Source organism: Lithobates pipiens, unplaced genomic scaffold, assembly GCF_037356315.1.
Source record: "Lithobates pipiens isolate NorthernLeopardFrog02 unplaced genomic scaffold, aLitPip1_a1.2 Scaffold_16, whole genome shotgun sequence".
NCBI lineage: Eukaryota > Metazoa > Chordata > Amphibia > Anura > Ranidae > Lithobates > Lithobates pipiens.
The window spans coordinates 117,537,487-117,560,321 of NW_027507748.1; the positions used below are offsets into that span (position 1 = coordinate 117,537,487).

At 42.3% G+C, this 22,835-nt stretch overlaps 1 protein-coding gene across 1 annotated transcript in view; it reads right to left on the bottom strand.

The window, feature by feature from the left end:
- The window catches only part of BLMH (bleomycin hydrolase), an 87,250-nt gene that overhangs the window by 25,245 nt on the left and 39,170 nt on the right, over positions 1–22,835 (bottom strand). The window contains exons 7-8 of the mRNA XM_077480343.1: positions 9,475–9,630; positions 186–344 (exon numbers count right to left, since the gene is read on the bottom strand). Of these exons, the coding sequence (XP_077336469.1) occupies positions 186–344; positions 9,475–9,630 (315 nt within the window). The remainder of the gene's footprint in view (positions 1–185; positions 345–9,474; positions 9,631–22,835) is intronic.

Sequence of the window (22,835 nt, forward strand, 5' to 3'; positions counted from 1 at the left end):
TGACATGACACAGGCAAGTATAAAATGTTATTTAAAAAAAATAAAATAAAGCTTTATTTTTACTAACAAAAAAACAACAGTACCAATCAACCCTTCCTTAAAGCAATACAAATGAGATATTATAGCAATCATGCAGCAAAAGCTTTCCATGTATGGCCTTCCTAAGTGACATGGATGCTACTTACCTCTCCTTCTTTTATAGAGGCAGCTGCTAGCTTTTTTAAGACTTCCACAGGCTGGTTATTATACTGTGTTTTCCGACCTTCCACCATATTACCCAAGTACTGCACAGTGTAAAGTTTCTCAAACTTATTTTGCGGTCGAGGATCATTGACAAGGCAGATCTGCATAAAAAGAAGAAGGCAGCAATGAGGTATGGAAATCAAGTTTAGTCCCAATCACAGACAATGGTAACCTTGCTTAAGGCTGAACTCCATGAATGATCTTAATTGCATGCATACATACATTGGTCCAATGGTAGTATGCATATCCCATATCCCGGAGGGGCTGCTGGGGAAGTGGACAATCATTGTAGTAGTCAATGCTACTACAGTGATCGCTGTAATCTTCCGGGTCCCACTCAGATTCTGTGAGCACAGCTGCCCCACTGCACACTGACCTCAGAGGTATCTCTCTCAGCACTGCCACCAATTATAGAATGCTTTGTATTCATTAAAGAAAATACAAGGTGTTCTATGAATGGTGGCAGTGTCGAGTGAGTAACCCCCTGGAATTAGTGTACAGAAGAAGAGGCGCTTGCATGGGATTCAGGAGATTGCGACTATATATTGATTGAAACGGCTGAGTTGGACAAATTTCGCTCCATGTATGACCGTCCCTGTTCATCGGAGGTCAATCAATTGACTTCTCATGAACTGGCTTGTTGGTAAATTCTCACTCGATCAGCACAAGCAGGCAATAGGCTGCAGCACTGACCAAAGTATTCTGAAAGCAGGGAATTCCCAGTACAAAGTACAGTAAACAGCAGGGAGGATTCCCACATTTACACAAAGTGTGGATGGGGGAATTGGGTCAGTTTTCCCTCATTCAACCCACTGGAAATAAAAAAACAGGCCTGTGTGTGGCCAGCCAGCTTAAATGTTACTCACATGCAGCAGAGAAAAATCAGGGTCATGCTGTACAGCAGAGTTATGTACAGTTGTACTCATGAATTCACATAACCTGGCAAAATTTATGATTTCTCCGCCATTTTTCAGAGAATATGAATAACACAAAAACTTTCACTCATGGTTAGTGTTTGGCTGAAGCCATTTATTATCAATTAACTGTGTTTACTCTTTTTAAAATCATAATGGCAACAGAAACTACCCAAATTACCCTGTTTAAAAGTTTACATACCCCAGCTAACACTGTGTATTGCCCCCTTTAACATCAACAACAGCTTGAAGTCTTTTGTGGCATTTGTGAATGAGGCTTTTAATCTTCTCAGATGGTAAAGTTGCCCATGCCTCTTGGCAAAAAGCCTCCAGTTCCTGTAAGTTCTTGGGCTGTCTTACACGAACTGCACGTTTGAGATCTCCCCAGAGTGGTTCAATGATATGGAGGTCAGGAGACTGAGATGGCCACTCCAGAACCTTCACTTTATTCTGCTGTAGCCAATGATAGGTCAACTTGGCCTTCTGTTTTGGACCATTGTCATGTTGGAATGCCCAAGTACTTCCCCATGAGCAGCTTCTTGGCTGAAGAATGCAAATGTTCCTCCAGTATTTGATAACATACTGCATTCATCTTGCCATCAATTTTGATAACATTTCCTGCGCCTGTGTAGCTCACACATCCCCAAAACATCAGGGATCCACCTCTGTATTTCACAAAAGGAATGGTGTACCTTTCATCATAGGCCTTGTTGACTCCTCTCCAAATGTAGCGTTTATGGTTGTGGCCAAAAAGCTCAATTTTGGTCTTACCACTCCAAATGACTTTGTGCCAGAAGGTTTGAGGCTTGTCTCTGTGCTGTTTGGGGTATTGTAAGCTGGATACTTTGTGGCATTTGCGTAGTAATGGCTTTCTTCTGGCGACTCGATCATGCAGCCCATCTTTCTTCAAGTGCCTCAGTATTGTGCATCTTGAAACACCCACACAACATGTTTTAAGGGAGTCCTATATTTCACCTGAAGTTATTTGTGGGTTTTTCTTTGCGTCCCCAAATAATTTGCCTGGCAGTTGTGGCTGAAATTGTAATTGGTCTACCTGACCGTGGTTTGCATTCAACAGAACACCTAATTTTTCACTTCTTGATTAGAGTTTGAACACTGCTGTTTGCCATTCTCAATTCCTTGGATAGCTTTTTTATATCCCTTTCCCGTTCTATACAGTTCAACTACCTTTTTCTGTAGATTGTTTGACAATTCTTTTGCTTTCCCCATGACTCAGTATCCAGAAACGTCAGTGCAGCACTGGATGAAAGATGCAAGGGTCTGTCAGGAGTCCAGAAACTCATTGACATATATATATATATATATATATACACACACACACACACACACACATATATTACACATACATATACACACACACACGCCAATTACAAGCAAACAGATCACAGGTGAGGATGGTTATCTTTAATAGCCATTCAAACCCCTTTGTGTCTACTTGTGTGCATGTTATCAGGCTAAAATCACCAGGGTATGCAAACTTTTGATCAGGATCATTTCGGGTAGTTTGTTGCCATTATGATTTAAAAAGATGTAAACTTAAGAGCACAATTGTAAATCTCAAGATGGGCAGAAAAAACTAATCTTTTGACAGTTAAAAAAAAAAAAAAAAAAAGCTTTGTGTATTAGGCATTTGCCTGGTGTTCAGCTTTAATAACCAATTTGTGTTGTGGGTTTACATAAGACTCATTTCATTTCGGCTCTCCTGCACCACCACTTTAATTAGTATTTCTTACATAGTAGTCATAATCGTTCAGGCCACAAATCTCATACCCAAATGCAGATTACTAAAGAAATATATACAGTGACTAGGCTTTATACTTAGCTATGCACCCGAGTCGTGACTTTAGGAGATATCCCATTGAACAAACAGCAAAATGGGAAATAGATGGATGGGAGGTCCGTTTTCTTAATCTCTGAGCCAGGAAGAGATGATTACAAAAAGCAGAGCTGCAGAGTAATTGAGGTCAGGATACAGTTCTCCGGTGTTCGCTAAGGCTACATTTGCAGGACAGGTGTTATCAGTATCCAGTACTGGTAGTAGTATATACGACATACATCAGGATAATTATGGTAAATTAAACTGAAACTGGAATTGATGCAGCACAAATGATGCATGTGTAATGTTCATGTATTGCTTAGCAGCAGTCTTGCCATTAGTTTTTTTAGGCTGCCTATGGTTTGCAAACAGCTGCAACTTTATTCCCCTATACAGAAGACTTATCTTTAGCATTCATACATAAGGACCGTTCTCTTTTTCGGAAATCAATTTCTATTTTGGTGTACAGATTTTGTTTAAAATGTTGTGAGTGATACAGTGGGGAAAACATTTAAATCCAAGGTTCCACTGTAGCTGATTACCGGGTTTGCACACATCTCAGGAGGGATTTTGGCCAGCTCTTCTTTACAGATCTTCTCTAAATCCTTAAGGTTTCTTGGCTGTCGCCTGGCAACTCGAGGCTTCAGCTCCCTCCATAAATTTTCTATAGGATTATGGTCTGGAGACTGGCTAGGCCACCCCCTGACCTTAATGTGCTTCTTGAGCCACTCCTTTGTTGCCTTGGTGGCATGTTTTGGGTCATTGTCATGCCGAAAGACCCATCCATGACCCAGCTTCAGTATTCTGGCTGAAGAAAGAAGGTTCTCATCTCGTCCAAGATTTTACTTGGCCCCATCCATCAAGTCCATCAAGTCCAAACTGTGTGTGTGATTATATGTCAGTAATACATTGGTCCCTCAATGCAGCAAAGTTGGTCTTTACCTTTAGCAGAGGAACAGCCACAAGGCATAATGTTTCCACCTCCATGGCTTGACAGTAGAGATGGAGTTCTTATGGTCATAGTCAGCATTTTTCTTCCTCCAAACACAGAAAGTCCCCCTCCTCAAGAAGGCATGTGTGCAGTCATGTCAATGAACATTTAAATGAGTCAGAAGAATTGGGAGAAAGTCCCGCGGTCAGTAAGGACCAAAATTGAGCTAGTTGGCATCAATCGACTCGCTGTGTTTGGAGAAAGAAAAATGCTGACTATGACCTTAAGAACACCATCCCTACAGTTAAGCACGGCAATGAAACATGATATTTTGGGGCTGTCTCCCTGCTAAAGGTACAGGCCAACTATGCCGCACTGAGGGACCATGTATTTTAAAATCTTGGATGAGAACCTTCTTCCCTCAGCCAGAACACTGAAGATGGGTCGTGGATGGGTCTTCCAGCATGACAAATGAGCCAAAACATACCGCCAAGGCAACAAAGGAGTGGCTCAAAAACAAGCACATTAAAGGTCATGGAGCGGCCTAGCAAGTCTCCAGACCTTTATACTATAGAAAATTTATGGAGGGAGTGGACATTTTGGGTTGCAAAGAGACAGCCATGAAACTCTAAAGAATTTAGAGATGATCGGTAAAGAATATTGGATCAAAATCCCTCCTGAGACGACTGCAGACCTGGTCATCAACTACAAGAAACAGCTTACCCCTGTGCTTGCCAACAAGGGTTTCTCCACCAAGTACCAATTCATGTTTTGCTTGGAGATCAAATACTTTCTGTCTCTATCAGTTATTATTCACCACTGTAAAGACCTCCAAAAACGAGCACCTGCTTCTTATTCCTATAATTGAAAGGTAAATTTAAAACAATTTCACGGTTTAAAAGTAGTGGGGGGTATGAAAAGCCTTAAAGTGTATGTCTGAGCAAAATGGGGGGAGGGGGGAAATGGTAGGGGAAGAAGGAGTACAGGAAATGGACTAGTCTTACCAGAAATCCTGCTTGTAGTGAGATGTCAACACTGCCTCTGTTGCACTGAAATCCCAAGCAGTGTTGTCAGCCCTGCCTGAGTTCTCCCCGGCTGGACGATAGAACAAGGTTGCCAAAAAGAGGTGAGGCGGAGGTGCTCTGAAGCCCAGCATGGGAGAATTCAGACAGAGCTAAGAAACACTGCTGGATATTTCACTGCAACAGAGGCAGTATTCTACGTATATTGCAAAAAATGGACAGAACATACACTTTAGGCTTCAGCAAGGGGGGCCATTTCTGCCATAAACAGCAGAGATTGCAACTGGCATGGCTTCTTCGACAGCATATCAGATCATGCTTGATTAATTGCTTCCCTAGCAGCAGCTAGGGAATGACAGCTCTGAAACCGGAAACACTCAGATGAGCGCTTCTAGCTTTAAAAACAGCAGAGGAGATCAGAATCCTTAATCTCTTCCACTCACCATCCTGAAAGTACTGGATGTGGTCCTGGCTAAAGTAAGAGACCAGGAACTATGGAGAGAGGGGAGAGTGGCCACGCTTCCCGCAATGTAAAAGTGATAAAGTGGCTATACAGTTGCCCAGAACACTTACTTGACAGCCAGGAGACAGCTGAACAAAAACCATAAGCACATGGCATTGTCCAACTAAAGCCAGGTCAGCTGACTCGTCAGTAGGGTTCTCCAATGCTGTAGAGACAGCCAACATACACTGTAACTTTAAAGTTCCAGTGTATGTTGATCGGGGGATTAGACTTCAACAGTTGCACGCACCAAAAGGGTGCCCAAGGACTCCTCAGCGAAACAGGCTCGCATGGGTCAGAAGGATCCTTCAAAATGACAGGGAATTAAGGATTGACTACAGAGCAGAATACTTGCATCACCAAGCCAGTGTGACAAGCAAATCAGTCTGTCCAGTGACTGGATCGACTTGTTCCACAATGTCGGAATGTAGTGTTGCAGAGGTCTAGAGTAGAGTTGTACTGGGCAAATGCAACTGAAACATGATTGAAACATCAGACCATCAAAATACCCATGCAAATGGGATGAGTCAGGCGACTCCTTAAATAAAAGGATTGAAACTGAAAACAGAGTATAAACTTTCTCCTGTGAGGAAACAATCTAGCCTGAGCTGTCCAGGATCAGGCCCAGCTAATCCAAAGAATTAGTCAGTTCCAGTAACAAATTTCAGACGGATCCATCTAAACCCCTGTAACATCTAGGTAGTCAAAGACACGTCTAACAGAGTCTGCCAACTGTTCCCTCAACAATAGGCTGTTTAAGTGTCCCACAGTGGGGAGGCCAGAAAAGTGGTATTTCAAGAGCACCACAGCCAAGTGAGGACACACTGTAAAAATGCTGTATGGACATGTAAGCATACTTAATGTTCACAGGAGGCAGAAAGTCTCCCTGGTGAAGAAAGGCAATAACAGATTTGGTGGCACCAAATTTCTGGACCCAAATTCAGAGCTTTGAGATCCAAGATGGGGCAGATGCCCCTGTTGGGTTTGGCACTAGAGACCAGGTTGAAGTAAAACCCCTGAAGTTGTTCTGCCACTGGAACTAGGACAATGACAGCTCAATCCAGAAGACCCAACAGAGCTTAAAAGAGCTGCTAATCTGTATGGTAACACAAGGTTCAAGGCGAGAAACTGGGGAGGGGACAGTAGCAAAACTCCACCTCCTGAACCCAAGTGTCTTAAATGCAAGCTGTCCAAGTAACCGCATAAGTTAACTAACGTCCACCCACTTTGGAAAGCAGGGTCACTCCCTTATACCAAGGAAGGCTTGTCTTAGGAGACTTGGCAAATTTTGAGTACCAGACCATGTGGGAAGCCAAGCATGACATGGAGGTCAAGGGAGTGGAGAGACGAAAGACATTTAACAGTCAGAGAGGTTGAAGGCTTTGTAGACTGTTCCATAGGCGTCTTCCACTGATGAGGATGGTTACTCTTGCAACCAGTAGATTTAGTCTGTAGTGACATCTCTGTATGACCATGTAGATCCGACTTTTTCTTCTTTTTTAAACGCGTTTTTTTTCCCCACGGGTCAGTACTTTAGCCAAAGGCCCTACGCATAAAGTACAGCAAACTGTCACAGCTGAAGTTTAATGCCACAGCAGTGGTTAATTTATTTTTATTTTTTTAAGATTGTCTAACCATGTCTCATTGGACAAACCAAGTAAAGCCACAACCATGATTGGGTGAAGGGCAGAACCCCCCCTAGAGAGAACAGAGCTCTAAGAAAGAGCTTCCAACCACTTATGGGTTGTGTCCTTAACCACTTTCAGACCGGACCAATTTGCTGGTCAAAGACCAGACCACTTTTTGCGATTCGGCACTGCGTCGCTTTAACTGACAATTGCGCGGTCGTGCGACGTGGCTCCCAAACAAAATTAACGTCCTTTTTTTCCCCACAAATAGAGCTTTTTGGTGGTATTTGATCACCCCTGCGGTTTTTATTTTTTGCGCTATAAACAAAAATAGAGTGATAATTTTGAAAAAAACGCATTATTTTTTACTTTTTGTAATAATAAATATCCCCCAAAAATATATAAAAAACATTTTTTTCCCTCAGTTTAGGCCGATACGTATTCTTCTACATATTTTTGGTAAAAAAAAAAAAAAAATCGCAATAAGCGATTATTGATTGGTTTGCGCAAAAGTTATAGCGTTTACAAAATAGGGAAAGTTTTATAGCATTTTTATTAATAATTTTTTATTATTTTCTTTTTTTACTAGTAAAGGCGGCGATCTGCGATTTTTATTGTGACTGCGACATTGTGGGGGACCCATCGGACATTTTTGACACATTTTTGGGACCATTGTCATTTATACAGTAATCACTGCTATATAAATGCAGTGATTCCTGTGTAAATGACACTGGCAGTGAAAGGGTTAACCAGTGGGTGGCAGTGTAGGGGTTAAGTGTTCCTAGGGGTGTGTTACTAACTGTGGGGGGGTTGGGCTGTCATTTAGTGTACACTGATCTCTGCTCCAATCACATGGAGCAGAGATCAGCGTCACTAGTTGCTAGGCAGAATGGGAAAATGTTGTTTATACAGCATTTCCTCCATTCGGCCGCTCCGTGAGACGATCGCGGGGATGCCCGCGGCGATAAGAGTCCGCGGGTCCCGCGACCGGACTCACAGGGGTCCCAACCAGCGCGGGAGCGCGCCGGCAACGAATATTGGACGTACATGTACGCCAATATGCCTGCCCGTGCCATTCTGTCGACGTACATCGTCGTGCGCTGGTCAGGAAGTGGTTAAAGACAAGTGTGTGCTCAGTCGGAACAGTACGTTTGTTAAGCAATGTTAAAAGGTGGGACACAGCCAGATCCACAGTAGAAATGGATCACTTCTGTACAATATCCTCACCAAATAAATACAAGGAAAAACCCATGGGGGGGAATGGGAGAAAACTTCAGACTGGTTCATAAAGCCACAGAGAAAAGTTGGAAAAGCGTCTGCAAAACAAAAAAAAGGTTTTAAATGACCGAAAGCTGGAAACAGCAATGGTAATAAGTTGATTCTCCATTCTCAAGTGCCGAAACAGTTTCCTTTAATTTTGGAGTAATAGCAGTAGACTGACTCCTCTGCGGTATTTTCATAAGTCAAGGAGTGACGAGACTCAGAATCACAGTCTTTACTACCAATGGATAAGAAGCCAATAACGTCATGGGCATAAATTGGTGGAAGAGGGCACGAGAGCGAGCTTGTGGCCTATGTGATTGGAGTAAGCAATTACTGTGCAATTACTGAGTTATTTGGGCCATAAAGTCTTGTATGACCATTGTAAAGACTACAAAGACTACACCTGAAAGGGCAGAGGATCCAGCTAAAAGGGGACTCCGAGAATGAAATCGACTCCAAGAGCAGAGTGCGAAAAGTTTCCGGGCTGTAGACATGAACATTGTCAGAAGGAGCGATGGAAGCAGCCCCAAAGGTGTCAGTAGAAATTGATTGGGGGGGGTGGGGGGGGGGGTACTCGGTACAGAGAGAATGCACTACCCCCCCCCCCCCCCCCCCGCATGTCTAAAGTTAGACATGTTGCCTATGCAAATGATGCAGCTCCTGGTGCTCGGCCTAACTGGCTCACTCAAACTGAATCTTCAGAGATAGGGCAAGGATCTGACAAGTGCCCCCTGCAGTACCCAGTGCCCAAAGTTCACCCTCAGATGATCCTGCAATGTCTAGTTTAGCAGGTTTCGGGTGTGGTACTCTAAAAACCAAAATAACTGCAACAGAAAGAAGACAAAAAGGTCCGATGTGATGTAGAGAAAATAGTTCTGACTGATGGGGAAAAAAAAAAGCACAATATTTTTTTTAAATGATAATAATAATCCTGGGCTGGCCTACAGTTTTGTTTTTTGTCAGTGTCCAACCCTCATGTCAGCATAATCCAAAGGTTTAGGACTTCAAGTGTCCTTTAAATCGATGAGAAAGAACAATGCATTAGCCTCACACTAGTATTTTATAAGCCTTCAAATGTCTTAAAAGTATACAGTGTGACATTTTCATGTGCTCTTGAAATCAATAAAGGCTCACCTTGTCTTCCACATTGTAAAGAGGTTTAACATGCTCCCTGTAAAAATCCTGGGGTGTCAAAGGCCCAATCTTGTGATACGTCTTCTCCTTGTCTCTGAACTCCCAAGTAAAAGTTTCTGGAGGGCTCCCCACACAAATACTGACTACTCTGTATACCTGGAAAGAAAGAAAAAAGTAAAAGAAAAAAATAAATTTTATCTCCTCAAATAGGGCAACAGGGGTGACCAATTAGTGACCTACTGATGCAATCTAGAACACTGCAGCCTAATTAAAATCAGAAATTTCACTCAATTGACCTTGATGTAAGTTCCACATAATTCACATTAGTCACAACAAAAAAGCCCATCTCAGGTTCAGTAAAAGGAACAGCAAGAGTGCATTTGCCAGTGCTAGCCATGCATGGCTTGAATGGCGTCTGATTTTTCTGAATCAGTCAACGCTTGAGCCATGGGTAGCCCTGTTGGCACCACCCGGCTTGACCACTCGGATAAAAAAAAAAAAAAAAATTAACATTAAAGCAGCTACCTGGGAGAGTCCCCTCTACCTGCTGTTTAGCCTGGACAGAGGAATAAAATGATTTCTCTTGTTCACACTGTAGGGCTTAAAGTGGTAGGGGACTGCAGTTAAAAAAAAATAAAATAAAATAAATAAAAAAGGGTTATAAAAATATTGCCCTGGGCAGTTTGAGTCTTAATGTTACTATGCACTGCAAGCTAAAAACAAAGCCCTCCACCGCTGTAGGTGCTTCCATCTTTACTTAGGTCTTCCTTCCGGGTTCGCGGGCTTTAGCCATATGAATGGCTGAGCCGCGATGACATCACAAGCATGCATAGGAATTTTACCGGCCACTTCTAAAGTAAATATATCCTAAGTGGCGCAAACAAGGTTTGAATCTGACTGGTGGCTGTTGAAAATAGTGTTGGAATTTTTTTTTAAAACCAGGGTTCTTGTATGTGACAGGTAACAAGAGTGATGTTTCAACATCACCAACAGTGGTGTACCAGGATCACCAGATAATCAACAATCGAGAGCAGGGTGTTTAACAAGATTCCAGTATAATAAAACAGCTTCATTCCCTTGTTTGTCTTGCTGGACTGCAAGGGTTACTGTGGAGATGAAGGGAGATGGGCAGATAAACATCAAACAAGAAACCTTAACCTGTTTTGCACAAAGTGCTCAATAAGGATCATCCTCATGTGCTCAGCCTGCTTTGGAGGAGACAGCTAGATTGGATATGTTTTGCCAGTAGAAGGGGACATTGAGACCCAGTGGGTTTGCACTCCATCTGATGCCTTAAGGATACTGGAGGATATTTCAGCTTGTCAAAGTACACCAACTATTAAAATAGGGGAGGTTAAACTTGATATTTCTCTGGTGTGCCAAAATTTACACAAACTGCATGACCATGTGGATAAAGAAAGAATAGGATTAGTGGTATGGAAGACCAGTGTAATCCACTGCAGCATGCGTCTGATCAACATCACCTTCAAATTACATCCAAACAGCAAAATCAGAAGATATGGAGAACAGGCTGAACGGGTATAATCTCCGATTCACAGGCTTTCCAGACAAAGCATAGGGGTCCGAAATTTACTCCCAGCTTTGTACCTCCAGGGGCACCATCCCAGGCTTCTAGGCAAATGTTTTAATTTTTAATCACTTGCCGACCTGTCACAGTAATTATACTGCAGGGGAATGGCATGTCCAGGCATAATTACCTACAGAATCTCACAAAAGTGAGTACACCCCTCACATTTTTGTAAATATTTTATATCTTTTCATGTTACAACACTGAAGAAATTACACTTTGTACTACATTGCTACTACATTGTAGCAAAGTAGTGAGTGTACAGCTTGTATAACATTGTGAATTTGCTGCCCCCTCAAAATAAGTCAACACAGCCAATAAGGTCTAAACCGCTGGCAACAAAATTAGTACACGCCTAAGTGAAAATGTCCAAATTGGGCCCAATTAGCCATTTTCCCTACCTGGTGTCACGTGACTCGTTGTCTTACAAAGTCTCAGGTGTGAATTGGGAGCAGATGTGTTAAATTTGGTGTTATTACACTCCTTCCAGACTCCAGGCCATCTTCCCAGGAATGTCTGGACTATGTTTCAGGGGATGCCAACTCCTAGGTACCTTTAAACACATATTTTGGGATTGTGGGCTACTTTCTTCAATGTGGAAGAAAGTGACTGCTATTGCTTCTGCGATTTCCGGTACTCCCCTATAGCTCACAATCTCAATGTGTCTCCTTGGAGCATTAATCCCAGGTATCTTCTGCAAGGAGAAATGTCTAAGGCTGGGTTCACACTGCTGCGGCTACGAGAACCGGATGTGATTCACACCGCACTGCAAATCACATCCGATCTCTGTGCGATGCGAGTTCAGCCATACAGGTAGTATGGCTGAATTCGCATCGCACCCGCCCCAAACTTGCACAGGACCTTTTTTGGTCCGCAGCAAAATCGGATCGCATGGGTGTTCACACCATGCGATCAGATTCCTGTCCGAGTTTGCAGATCGCACTGCGATATGCGAACTGATCTGGGGGTGTCATTAACATTTCACTGACACTCCCAGCAGTTCGCATAGGGCAGTGTGAACTGCCGCCGGGAGGCATGCGATGCGGGAACCGCGTTCCCGCATCGCTGCAGTGTGAACCCAGCCTTATACACACTATTTGCGTATCCGCCTTATTGGCTATTGCCCTTCATTGGAAGCGCCCCGTAGAACCCCTATTCACCATTCTAGACAGAATTAATATGGTTGTGATATTGGAGAGGATTTTGTATACCCTACAAGATAAAATGACCTGTTTGAGCGTAGATGGGAAGCATGGAAAACCCATAGGCATATTTTGCTATCACAGGACTAAATACCAGTTTAAGTTACCATACCTTGTATGAACAATACTCTCAGGTATATCCCTCCCCTGCTTCTTTATATAGTTATTTTAGACAGTAAATTATCAGTATTTGCTAATGACTCTTCTGCATGCTTCAAAATTTTTATTTTTGTTATCAAAAGATATACTCTTGACGTCAATTTTATGATGTATATTGTCACAAAATTGTATATGTGATATACTTCAACAAAAACGTTTTTCTGTAAACAAAAATATGGTATTATCCCTCCCACTCGCTGGCAAACATGGCTTCTTTTGGTATGGGCAGATGAAACAATGTAAATAAGAGGTCGAATACATGGGACCAGAGGCCAGCTGGTCCTAGGACATTTCCCACAAATATGAACGACATTACCCCGATGGCCACAACCTCGGCGTGGTCACTGTAGGATAGATTGGCATTGGCAAAGTGGGCAGGGACACCACCATGGTTTATGGTTTTGATGGTGTGTTCAAGGTTATTTGCAATGATAGTATTCCGCCACACTGTTTTGCTTTTAGGCCAAAAAGTTCAATGTCGGTCCCATCTGACCAGCGCACCATCATCCACATATTTGCCGCTTTCCCCACATGGTTTCTCGCAAACTGCAAATGGGACTTCTTATGGCTTTCTTCTTGCCATTCTTCCATAAAGGGCAGATTTGTGGAGTGAAAGACTAGTAGTTGTCCTGTGGACAGATTCTCCCACCTGAGCTGTGCATCTCTGCAGCTCCTCCAGAGTCACCATGGGCCTCTTGGCTACTTCTCTGATTATTGCTTTTTGATGGCATGTCAGTTTAGGTGAACGGGCCATGTCTTGGTAGGTTTGCAGTTGTGCCATACTCTTTCCATTTTCAGATGATGGATTGAACAGTGCTCTATGAAACGTTCAAAGCTTGAGATACTTTTCTATAACTTAAAGGGATTGTAAAAAGTAAAATTTTTTATTTTTTAAAATAACAAACATGTTATACTCCTTCACTGTGCAGCTCGTTTTGCACAGAGTGGCCTCGAACCTGCTCTTCTGGGGTCCCTCGGCGGCTGTCTCAGCTTCCTCCAGCAGGTACTTCTCACGTTCATGCGAGCTCCCTCGCATGGAGAGAAGCACCTGCGGGCACGCTCCCGTGATACAGCCGGCGGCTATAGCTGCTCGCTGTATCACACGGTCCCGCCCCCCAGCACTCCGCGTCAGTGGATGTGATTGATAGCAGCGCGAGCCAATGGCTGCGCTGCTTTCCATCCATCCACTCCAGCCAATCAGCGGGCAGGCTGAACGGTGAAGAGGACGGCGGGGGCAAGCGCGGGATTTTCGAGGGCTGAGGCAAGTAAAGGGGGGGGGGGGGGTTGGGGGCGCCCCTTTAACCCAGCTTTAAACCTCTCCACAATTTTATTTCTGACCTGTCTGGTGTGTTCTTTGGCCTTCGTGATGCTGTTTGTTCACCAAGGTTCTCCAACAACCCTCTGAGGGTTTCACAGAACAGCTGTATTACTGAGATAAAATTTCACACAGGTGGACTCCATTTACCAATTAGGCGACTTCTGAAGGCAATTAGTTCCATTAGATTTTAGTTAGGGGTATCAGAGTAAAGGGGGCTGAATAAAAATTCTCCTTCCACTTCACAATTATGTGCCACTTGTGTTGGTCTATCACAGAAAATCTCAATAAAAAAAATACATTTACGGTTTTTGATTGTAACATGACAAAGTGGAAAATTTCATGGGGTGTGAATACTTTTTCAAGACACTGTATAAGCTGTAACAGCATAAGAATATCACCGTTTGTCACCCTCATATTTTTCAATTTCTCATTAGTTCTATAGTTAAAGCATAACTCCACTTTTGTTGAGAAAAAAAAAAAAAAAAAAAAAAACATTCCCCTCTGGGTGATCTATGTACATTGCAAGGAATTTTAACAAATATTGTTGCAGATTTCGATCTTTTGATATTTTGAAGAAAATGACTTCCTCTGTGCCTTTGTGCTCAATTATGAAACCACTCCCATTAGACTCATTATCAACCAGCTGCTGCAGCTGTAAAGCTCCAATTAGGAAAGCTGCTGGGTTTGCATCCCTTCAGACGTGTTCCTATTGGCAGTATCTCACCAAAAATGACATTTTGGTTGCAGGGGATACCAGAAATCTGACTTGTATCTTAGTGTAGACTTCTGGGAAAATCAGTGAGCCAATCACACAAGCAGGAAATTATGTTGGGGGGGGGGGGGGGGGGGGGTTCTGTACACATTCAGTGTACAGAACACCTCCAGGTAACCATATTGCATTGCATTTACAGAAAATTACAGAGCTGCATTTTAAAAAGGAAAGGTAATTTTTAAAAATATTTCATTACAATGTGACTTGTCGCAACTGTATATACTACATAATTTAAACATTTTTTTGCATGAAAGTGGAGTTACCCTTTAAATTTACATGAATATATTCCAAGCTACAAGTCACTTGTTTCCCCCAGGTTTTTTTTTTTAATCACTTGTTCTCAATATTTGACTGGCACCTGAGAACTTCAGAAAGGAAGCAAGTACCATGGCATTTCTATAAACAGAGGGGGGGCTGAAGATGTTGATATCAAGGAATGTCTAGAGCTGGCCTCACATTCTGCAAAACAGGATGCTGGGGTCCTGAGATTACAGCACATAAATATTGTGTTAACAAGGACATACAAGCATGGCATGACATAATGGAAGGGCATAAACTGGGTGGTGGAATCTAAGCCACAACAATGAGATTGGTATCTTTATATTACGCCAACAGCTGGCATGCCATTAGAGACAGCCACTTCATCAAGGGCTTGGAGATCTGGGTGTGAACATATGACGAACAAAGAGAGGCTCTGGAGCTCATTTAAAGATGAACTTAAGGCAGATACAAGACACACAATACAGCTCTGTATTTATTCATGCATTAAATGTGTTTTTTTTTTAAATGCAAGCAGTACAGGTTCCTTAATTTGACCCGGTGTCAGCCTTATGGGGTCCCTGTATAAAACTAAAGGAAGGAGGCCTACCAAGGTGGTCACTTTAGTGGCACACCACGGTTGAATAAAAATATTTTATTGTAGAAAAACGCACCATCAATATCACACAACAGCAAAAAAGTCAGTCAATAACCATCCGATAATATTAAAAAAAGACAAGGTTGTCATGATAAGGGAAATCGCAGCTGCGCACGCACCCATTCATTCTTTTAAACACACTGCTATGGGGTCCCTGTACAGCAGAGCTCAGGATTTGGAAAACAAAGAAGCAAAGAATGAAGCCAGTCAGCTGTGTTGCAATTCTTATGCACCAACAGGGGAATATGTGGATAGGAGAGAGCAGAGTGATAGAGGGATGAGCTCATCAGTCGGCCGTTTCCACTTTTACTCTCCAGCAGGCTGGGTAAAGGACAAGACCTCTAAATGTTACTTAAAATACAACTAAAGGCTCCCATATGATAGTATAAAAGTACCAAATCCAGATAATATGTGATGCACAAGCTTTGTAAAGTTTACAAAAACAATACCCTTCATCTTTCATGACTGTGCCATACCCATCTTCTTTGTGTCATACACCCTCCCAGACACGGTAGCTCAGAGTGGGAGGGTTCCAGTGACACCGGTGGTGAAGTCAATCCAGAAAGCAGTGGACAGGGCTAGGCGTGGCCATCTGCTGATTGGCAAGATACAGTCTTGTGAACCAGCAGTGAAAAAGCTCATTGTCACACCTCTGCAACGTTTTTTTTTTTCATGCGATTATAGTGCAAGCAGGCACTGCCTACATGAGAGTGGCAACTTTGCTCTGAAGTCAAGAGCAGTGCAGCACTGTTGTCATGCCAATATGGGATGCTGCATTAGGTGGACTTCATTGGCAGGCTCAACTGGTATTTGTGGGCAGTGGTGCCATTGGCTCCCGCTGCTGTCAAACTCAGTTAGCCAATCAGGAGAGAGGGGGTGGGGCCTGCCGCAGCTCCATGTCTGAATGTATACACCAGGGATATGCAATAAGTGGACCTCCAGCTATTGTGGAACTACAAGTCCCATGAGGCATAGCAATACTCTGACAGCCACAAGCATGACACCCAGATGCAGAGGCATGATGGTACTTGTAGTTTTGCAACAGCTGGAGGTACACTAATTGCATATCCCTGGTATACACGGAGCTGCAGCTCGGCTCAGATGCCCCCCTAGCAAACTGCTTGCTGTGGGTGCACGCAACAGGGAGGCAGGGGCCAGGAGCTCCAGCCAGGAACCCAAGAAGGGGAGGATCTGGCCTGCTCTGTGCAAAACCAACCGCACAGAGCAGGCAAGTATAATATGTTTGTTATTTTATTTTAACAAAAAAAAAAAAAAAAAAAAAAACACACAAGACTTTACAATCACTTTAAGCTCCTTTATATAAATTAAATTTGGGTTTTAAGCAGTTTACTTAGAGCTGAGCCTCAAGTCAAAAAGTCAGAGACAAATACATTATGTTGTCACTGGAAGGAAGGAGGAAGGTAGGGGCATGCTATTTATTGTGGTTCACCAACAGTCATTTCCTGTACATGCAGTGGCACAATTTTGAGAAAAGAAAAACAGCTTGTGTTATGTGTGCAGATGTGCTGCCCATTCTTCCAGGTATCTGGGAGCAGGTTGAGACTGACAGTACATAGGATTTCTGTATATGTGCACAAATGCCACCAGTTTATACCCCACGGCATTGGTTCGCATATGTGGAAATCCACTGGGTATGCACAGATACGTTGCAAAGTTGCGGCTTAGTAACAGACTGTCTCCTGGGATAGCGGAGATGTAGCAGTTCCAGGAGGCAGTGGAACCCAGCCTATAAAAAAGTAGCACAAAAGTAAACACACAGGCTGGTTGCACTAAACTCAATCAATAGATCAACTTCAGTACAAATTACATCAGACTCTTCATGACCTCATGGAGCATAACGCGCTAGGCTTTTCTGTCCTCCACTGCCTCCTGGAGCTTGCTTATTTTCATGTTCATTGTTTCGATTGATGTTATCTATCCAGCTCTTTTTTTCGATCGTCCTCTTTTTCCTTCCATGTTTCCCAGCATCAGGGTCTTTTACAACGAGTCTTCTCTTCGCATTGGGTGGCCAAAGTATTTCAGTTTCAAGATCCAGTGAATATTAAGGGTGCGTTCCTTCAGTATTGACTAGTTTTATCTTCTTGCCATCCAAGGGACTTTCAAGAGAGTCTTTTCCGATACCATAGTTCAAAAGCATCAGCTTCAGACGTGTTTTCATCTTTACATCTATTAAACCTTATGCCCTTGTTGTATTACATTTGGATAGTAAAACTTTTTTTTCTGCCAGTACGAACCTTATACAGCCCACTTCATCTTTGTCTGGAAAAAAAGCCTAGGCGTATGACATCATGCACAGCTCTCTCTTCAACTCAGTTTGCCAGGAAGGGAGGGAGGGGATGAGTCATATGGGGGGCCAATGAGGGCTGCAGAGCTGGGAGGTGTGCCCCTGTGCGACTCCAGGAAGTGAACAGGCAGCAGCTTCAGCTAAAATGATTGTAGTTTAAGTTTGGATTGGAGTTAAAATGATTGCAGTCAGACTCAGTGGAGGGAGATTTATGCAGCATATTAAGCACGTATAGAATCACAGTATAATTATATATATATATATATATATATATATATATATATATATATATATATATATATATATATATATATATTATTATATTTAAAATAATATGCTAAGTTATTGGAGGGAAGCTTCAGAATGGCAAAGATGTTTTTATTACAAATTGTGAGCAGACTGCAGTTCCCCTTTATGATTCAACTTTCATAGCCAAAAGGTTACTACTGGGAAAACCATAGCTTTGGACTATATTGCATTTTGTCGGTATGGTGAGGTCTGATTTATATAATGTTGTCTAGGTTTACCATTGCTTTTTTCCCCCCAAGAAGCAAGTGTCTCTTAAGTTCATTGCTACAGTCACCACCTGCCGTGAACTTGGAACCTAGGAAGGTCAAAATTTGTCACGGTTTCCATTTTTTCTTCCTCAATTTGCCAAAAAGTGAGATAGGACTGGTTGCCATGATCTTAGTTTTCTTAATGTTCAATTTCAGGCCAGCTTTTGCACTTTCCTTTTTCACCTTCATTAAGAGACTCTTTAGTTCTTCACTTTCTGCCATTAGTGTGGTGTCTGTATATCAGGCTGATATTCCTCCCTATGATTTTAATTGCGGCTTGTGATGCGTCAATCCTGGCATTTTGCATGATGTACTCTTCATAGAAGTTAAATAAGCAGGGTGATAATATACATCCTTGCCCCACTCCTTTCTCAACTTTGAACCAGCCGGGTGTTCCAGATCCTGCTCTGTAGCTTCTCGACTTTGATATAGGTTTTTCAGAAGACAGGTGAAGTGGTCTGGTAGGTAATTCCATTTCTTTCACCATTTGCCACATCTTGTTGTTAGGCACACAATCGATGGCTTTACTGTAGTGAATAAAGCAGAAGTAGACATTCTTCTGGAATTCCCTTGCCTTCTCCACGATCCAGCGAATGTTGGCAATTTGATCTCTAGTTCCTCTGCCTCTGAAATCCAGCTTGTACTTGTGGTAGCTCTCGGCTTACATGCTGCTGAAGCCTAGTTTGTAGAATTTTCAGCATAACCTTGCTAGCGTGAGATGAGTGCGATTATACGGTAGTTTGAACATTTTTTGGGGCTGCCTTTCTTTGATATCGGAATGTATCCAGTCCTGTGGCCATTGTTGAGTTTTCCAAATTTGTTGGCATAATGAGTGCAGCACTTTAACAGCATCATCTTTTACAATTTTAAATAACCTTGCTGGGATACCATCACTTACGCTAGCTTTGTTATTAGTAATGCTTTCTAAGGCCCACTTGACTTCACTCTCCAGGATATCCGGTTCAAGGTCAGCGATTGCATTATCGCGGTTATATGGGACATTCAGAACATTCTTTTATAGTTCTTCTGTGTATTCTGGCCATTTTCTTTACCTCTTCTGCTTGTCAGGTCCTTGCCATTTTTTTCTATTATCTGCACAAAACTTTCCCTTGTTATCTGTAATTTTCCTGAAAAGCTCGCTAGTCTTTCCCATTCTGTTTTCCTTTAATTCTTTGCATGGTTTGTCTCTTCTTGCTATCCTCTGGAAGTCGGCCTTTAGTTGGGTATATGTTCCCTTTTCTTCATTGCCTTTTGCCTTCCTTTGTTCAGCTATTTGTATGGCCTCATCAGATCAGCCACTTTGCATTCTTGCCTTTCTTCTTCTTTAGAATAGTTTTCATTGCTGCGGTCTTGTATGATGTTACAAACTTCCTTCCATAGATCCTCAGGCACTCTATCAGATCTAATACTTTAAATCTGTTTGTCACCTCCACTGAGTATTCGCAAGGGATCCGATTTAGATCATATCGGATCTGATGCTTCCCACTTTCTTCAATTTAAGCCTAAATTTTGCCATAAGAAGCTGGTCTGAGCCAGTCTGCTCCAGGTCTTCTTTTGACTGACTGTATAGAGCTGCAGAGAAAATAATCGATCTGATTTCTGTATTGATCATCCAGTGATATTCATGTATAGTCACCTCTTTGGTTGTTGGAAAAGGGCGTTTGTGATTACCAGTGAGTTCGACAAAACTATTAGCCTGTCCTGCTTCATTTTGTACTCCAAAGGCCATATTTAATCGGTTATTCCGGATATGGATATTGACATTCTAATTTAGCACTCCAATCTCCCATTATGAGAAAAATATATTTTTTGGAGTTAGTTCTAAAAGGTGTTGTAGATCTTCATAAAAGTGGCCAACCTTAGCTTCTTCAGCATTAGAGTTTGGTGCATAAACTTGGATTATTGTGATGTTGTGTGGTTTGCCTTGGATACGGACTGACATCCTGTCGTTTTTGGGATTGTACCCCAGTACTGCTTTCCTCACTCTTTTATTGACTACGAGGGCTACACCATTTCTTCTGATGCAGGATTCTTGTCCACAGTAGTAGATATAGTAGTCATCTGGGTTGAATTTGCCCATTCCAGTGCATTTAGTTCACAAATTCCCAAGATATCGATGTTCAATCTTGCCATTTCCTGTTTGACGCATCCAGCTTGCCCTTTTTCATTGATCTCACATTCCATTTTCCTATGCAGTATTCTTCGTTACAGCATCGGACTTTCCTTTCACTCCACTCCTACCACCCACAGCTGAGAGTTCTTATGCCTTTGGCCCAGCCGTTTCATTAGCTCTGACGCTACTTGAAATTGCCCTCTGCCCTTCCCCAGACGCATACTGGACACCATGTGGTCTGGGGGAATCATCTTCCAGTGTCATATCTGTTAGCATTTTGTTTCTGTTCATGAGGTTTTCTTGGCAAGGATACTGGAGTAGGTTGCCATTTCCTTCTCTAGTGGATCACGTTTTGTCAGAATTCTCTGCTGTGACCTGTCCGTCTTGGCTGGGCCTACACGGCATAGCTCATAGCTTCACTAAATTACACAAGCCCCTTCGCCACAGGAAGGCAGTGATCCATAAAGGGGACAGCCAGCCTACCCATAGACAAATTGAAATTCAACTGGTTCCTGCTGAACCGGACAAATTTTGATCAATTTATGGCTAACTTAAAGGTTTAGCCCTTTGCTAGGGCAGATAGCCTTCACATCTAGTTTACAAATGATAATGAAGAACTGCAAGCAAAGTATAAATAGCAAGGTAACCTGCATTTTTATTTATTTTTTTGTTATGCTATGTCAACGGGATCATGTAACAAATAAAAAGTAGGTGTTATCCCGATTTGGAGGCAAAAATGGAAATACCTGTTAAAATTTTGTCTACCTGTGCTGCACTTTACCACTTAAGGATCGGAAGGATTTCCCCCCTTAATGACGAGGCCATTTTTTGCGATACAGCACTGCGTCGCTTTAACTGACAATTGCGTGGTCCTGCAATGCTGTACCCAAACAAAATTGATGTCCTTTTTTTCCCCCCACAAATAGAGCTTTCTTTTGGAGGTATTTGGCGGTTTTTATTTTTTGCACTATAAACAAAGCGCCAATTTTGAAAGAAAAAAAAAAAAAAAAAAAGCAATATTTTTTACTTTTTGCTATAATAAATATCCCCCCTAAAAATAAAAAAAAATAAAAAAAAAGAAGCCACACTAAAATTTCTTCGTCAGTTTGGGCCGATATATTCTTCTACAGTAAAAAAAAAAAAAAAAAAAAAAAAAAAAAAAAAAAAACATTGCAATAAGAGTATATTGATTGGTTTGCACAAAAGTTAGTGTCTACAAAAAAGGGGATTTATGTAATTTTTATTATTTCTTATTTTTTTCTAATAATGGCGGTGATCTGCGATTTTTAAAGGGACTGCGACATTGTGGCATAAAGATCTGACACTGATACTTTTTTGGGAGCACTGACATTTATACAGCGATCATAGCTAAAAATAGCCACTGATTACTTTATAAATGTCACTGGCAGGGAAGGGGTTAAGACTAGGGGGCAGTCAAGGTGTTAACTGTGTTACCTAGGGAGTGTTTCTAACTGTGGGGGAATGGGAATGCCTGGGGGAGGAGACCCATTGCTGTTCCTAAACAGTAGGAACATGAGATCTCCCCCTCCCCGAGAGAACAGAGATCTATTTACATTGACAGATCTCCATTCTGTCTCTGCCAGGAGCAATCGTGGGTGGGTGACCGGCAGGCACGTGCGCATTGGCAGTTACTGCGGTTCGCCCAGGGGTGCCAACCTGCCACAGTAAAACTGCAGCGGCTGGTCCTTAAGTGGTTCATTTTATTGTTCCCAGCTCTTTCAGGACTACCGCACACTTCCACTTATTCCACAGAGAAAGGGAGCAGAGAAGAGTGTTTTGTAATCTTGTTCTAGGGCAAAAATGCTGCTCCTTGATAGCTACAGCACAGTGAGGGGAAAACAGTCACCCTTATGCAGCGAAGACACGATTGGACATTTCGGACAACAAAATCCCATGTTTTTTTTCCGATGGATGTTGGCTCAAACTTGTCTTGCATACACGCGGTCACACAAAGTTGGTCGGAAATTCTGAACGTCAAGAACGTGGTGACGTACAACACGTACAATGAAACAAGAAAAATTAAGTTCAATAGCCAGTGCTGCTCTCCTGCTTGATTCCGAGCATGCGTGGCCCTTTGTGCATCGGAATTGTGTACACACAATCGGAATTTGCATGAACGGATTTTGTTGCTGGAAAATTTGAGAACCAGATCTCAAATTTTGTGCGACGGAAATTCCGATGAAAACTGTCTGATGGAGCCTACACACAGTCGGAATTTCCGACAAAAGGCTTCCATCGAACATTTTCCGTCGTTTTCTACATTTTTTTGTACAAGGCATAAGACAGGAGTGTTTTGCGGACAGGATTAGTTTAGCTGAGGGACTGCAAACTATTTCATTTAGCATGCAAAAAAAAAAAAAAAAAAAGGAGCTGTCAGAACAATTTAATTAAAATAAATGTTGTATATTTA